At 47.1% G+C, this 3,808-nt stretch overlaps 1 protein-coding gene across 1 annotated transcript in view; it reads right to left on the bottom strand.

Annotated features, from left to right (window-relative positions):
• Positions 647-3,808, bottom strand: part of NUP107 (nucleoporin 107) — a 26,930-nt gene continuing 23,768 nt past the window's right edge. Inside the window, exons 26-28 of the mRNA XM_021385125.1 lie at positions 2,976-3,089; positions 1,774-1,941; positions 647-954 (exon numbers count right to left, since the gene is read on the bottom strand). Of these exons, the coding sequence (XP_021240800.1) occupies positions 847-954; positions 1,774-1,941; positions 2,976-3,089 (390 nt within the window). The 3' untranslated portion in view covers positions 647-846. The remainder of the gene's footprint in view (positions 955-1,773; positions 1,942-2,975; positions 3,090-3,808) is intronic.

Raw genomic sequence — 3,808 nt, 5'->3', positions numbered from 1 at the left:
GGCTCCGCCCGCCAGGGCTGCGGGGACCAGCCCGGAGCGCGGCTCGGCCCCTACCGGCAGCGGGCTCCCGCCCCGGGTGCGCCGCCCCGAGCAGGCGGTGCGGTTTTCGCGGGCACGCAGCGCTAGGGTTGGCCTTTGTCAGGTGGCAGCGGGCGCTGAATTAACGGAGCTGCTGCCGCTGTCGTGCCCTCTGCATTGGAGCTGCGTCCTCCGCCCTCTCCCTTTACGGGAAAAGAAGCTAGACACATTCACACACGTAAACGTGGCAAGGCGGTTTCTAAACGAAACGCAGAACCTCACGCTCGTTTCCAGACACGACCTCCAGGTCAGAATTAAAACCTCCGAGCAGCTAAATGGTGCCCCTCAACGGCGCTGTCTCCTCTGCGGGGCTGCCAGGAGCCGGTCGCTTTGCTCTTGGTTGGACATTCCTCCCCTCCACCCACTGCTCCTGCCCTTCTGGCCCCTGCTTTCCCCGTGCTGCCTCCCTTTCTTTATTCACTGCCGCTCTGGGCTTTCTTGGACTGCTGAATGCTCCCAGCCTACAGGCGGCTCCTCGGCACATACATGGAGAAGGTCACGCAACCACCAGCTTTCGATGTGTACTGGCAGTTTAGATGTGAATGAACAAACATTTTCTGTTTGTAAAGCACGTTTATTAGAAAAAAAAAATTACAAAAGAGACTGTGTAACAAATATCATCTCACGTTGGTCAGGGCTTCAGAAGTGAAATCTGCGTAGCTGTGTTTCTTGGAACAAAGATGGGAATGGATTACACAACGAACAAAAGCATGGACTGGTTAATCAGTGTCCAGGTTCAAAAGTGTTTGCAGATATCTACAGGAAATCCTAAGACTGAATTTCATATCCCAAGGGATCAAGGTCCTGGTCCAGAAGCATCAGAGAAGATTCCCTCAGCTTCTGTAAGAATTTTCGGAGTTCTTCTTTTGAAAATACCTAAGAATAAAAAAAGTACATACTCAAGTTGTATTTATTTGCAAGGAATTGCACCGGTATCAAAGTGAATAGTGGTTAGCCGAGTTACTCAGTGTTTTCACTGATGTTTCATCCAGGAGTGCCCACAACAGACATTTCGGAACCACGGTTGGCAGGGGACTGGAAGCAGTGGCAGTACTCAAACCCCACAAGGAGTGTCCGGATAGCTCTGTCTCAGCTACCACACAAAGTACTGGCGAACTGACAAGTTTAATTTTCCCATTACTGCTGGCAGAGATCTTAAGAAGCCAACCCCTGTAAACGCATCGCAGTGTTTTTCTTAGTCTTGACGTTTCTCATCAGGTTTCTAATCCCCTACCCCACCCCCTCCAAAATGGATGTGTTTTGGGGGGGTGTGATTTTTGTGAGGTATCCATTTTGGAGGACTGTATTTGAGGGTCTTGGAGGGAGGGGGTTGGGTAAACCAAGTACTCCCAAGTGAAACCTGCTTATAAAATGTCCTGAAGTGTAACGGAGAAAAAAAACAATTCTATCGTTCAACTTCTTTCAATTCAATCTCCGTTATCCAAAAATTGGTACCCACACTACTCAGAAGAGCTATTTTGTAATCACCTTTGGTGTTTCAAAATTGACTCTTGGATTCCTTTTAATCAGCATGAGAGGAAATTCTTTACAACTGCAGCGAATGGGAAGACATAAAGGAACTCCGGATGTTCCGAACCATACGGTGTCTTCCTCTCTGCATGGAAGCTTTTTCCACAGCCAACCTGTGGAGTTTTTCACTGGAAGCCGAGCTGCCCGCGGCGCTCAGTAACTCACCGTGTAGAGCTTGTGCCGCTCGGACGCCACCATGTCAGCCAGCCGCAGGCACTCCTGGTACTGCCCAGTACTGTGCAGCACTGTGTGCAGTAAGAAGCACATCATTGGCAGACACAGCTTCCGCAGCAAAATCATCTGATGTGTTCGTTCGGGGTCCTCCTCTGCATCCTTACCAAAGCACGGTAGAGATTAGTATTACAAGTATTATTACAAGCATATAGTATTATTATTGGAAGACTGTGTGGAGGAAACGGACCTGGGGGTATTGGTCGATGCTGGGCTGAGCATGAGCCAGCAGTGTGTCCAGGTGGCCAAGAAGGCCAATGGCATCCTGGCTTGTATCAGAAATAGTGTTGCTAGCAGGAGTAGGGAAGTCATTGTCCCTCTGTACTCAGCCCTGGTGAGGCCCCACCTCGAGTACTGTGTCCAGTTTTGGGCCCCTCACTGCAAGAAAGACATTGAGGCCCTGGAGCGTGTTCAGAGGAGGGCAATGAAGCTGGTGAGGGATCTGGAGCACAGGCCTTATGAGGAGCGGCTGAGGAAGCTGGGATTGTTCAGTCTGGAGAAGAGGAGGCTCAGGGGAGACCTTATCACTCTCTACAACTACCTGAAGGGAGGTTGTAGTGAGCTGGGGGTCAGCCTCTTCTCTTGTGTAACTCATGATAGGACGAGGGGGAATGGGCTCAAGCTTCATGCGCCAGGGAAGATTTAAGCTGGACATGAGGAAATACTACTTTTGTGAAAGAGTGGTCAGGCGCTGGAATGGGCTGCCCAGGGAGGTGGTTGAGTCACCATCCCTGGAGGTGTTCAAGAAACATTTAGGTATAGCGTTGAGAGACATGGTTTAGTGGGGTTATTGGTGGTAGGTGGATGGTTGGACTGGATGATCTTGTAGGTCTTTTCCAACCTCACTAATTCTATGATTCTATGATTCTACAAACATCCATCTTTAAAAGGCAGCATAATCAGGATATCTGTAGTGTCACAGGCAAAAAAAAAACCATGACTAACAGCCTCAACTGGACTGCCAGATCTGGCTTATATGGCACCTGAAGGGGAAGCGACCTGTAACTGATGACAGCGAGGCCAGAGAGAATGATGAATAAGTAGGCAGAAGGACATCAAACTAAAGACAACAAGGGTACAACTGGGTACAGTCCAGCACTTTGTGGTCCACGGCACGATATTAAACATCATTTTACCTCTCTAACATCAACCATCCATCCTCCATCAACAAACAGCAACACGTTGTACATTTTCTCCTTGACGTCACTTGTAAGACCATCCAAGAAACTTTTCCAAATACCATAGTCTACCTGCCAAAGGAACAGAAAGTTATCTACTGCTGGACTGAGTAATTCCAAGGCTATTGTAGCACAATCTTCAACTCGCGCCGCGCTCATTCAGATTAGAATCATCAGCCAGCAGCTAAAACTTAACAGCCTGCTGCTAACAGCTACTGCCACTATGGCTTCATTCCCTACGCAGAGGATCAAACAGGTTGCTCAGAAACACTCAGAACTGCTAATGAAAGATGATTTTAAGCCCTTTATTCTGTCATGCCTATAAAGACAATACCTGCATAAAGCAAATCCAGTATATTCGTACTGGACAGATGTGCAAAATGCTTTTGGCAGAACAAACAGAAAAGCGCAATCTTTTAAAAATGAAAATGTGACCAATATAACAAAACAGCCCTTCATCCTGTGCGCCTAGGGAAGAGTTAATAGAAAATCAAACACTCAGATTTATTTATAATGCTGATAAACAATACCTTATAATGGACAGTTAACCGTTACATAATACAGTTTTACAAATAAATCTGAGTCGCAAAGGAAAACAGGATGAGAATTTCTTGTGCAGTGGCTCTACCATTCTTCTGTTTTCTACTTCCTCTTTTCAGCATATAAATACAATATTTTATAAATAGAGTTCTGTCATGGTTTTGTGATTTTCGGTTATTGGTATTCCACATCATAACATCATGTAGTGGATATACCTGGTTCTCAGAAGAGAAGGACTGCTACAGTCCCCA

Source organism: Numida meleagris, chromosome 1, assembly GCF_002078875.1.
Source record: "Numida meleagris isolate 19003 breed g44 Domestic line chromosome 1, NumMel1.0, whole genome shotgun sequence".
NCBI classification, from domain to species: domain Eukaryota; kingdom Metazoa; phylum Chordata; class Aves; order Galliformes; family Numididae; genus Numida; species Numida meleagris.
This window is presented reverse-complemented; position numbering and strand designations above follow the sequence as displayed.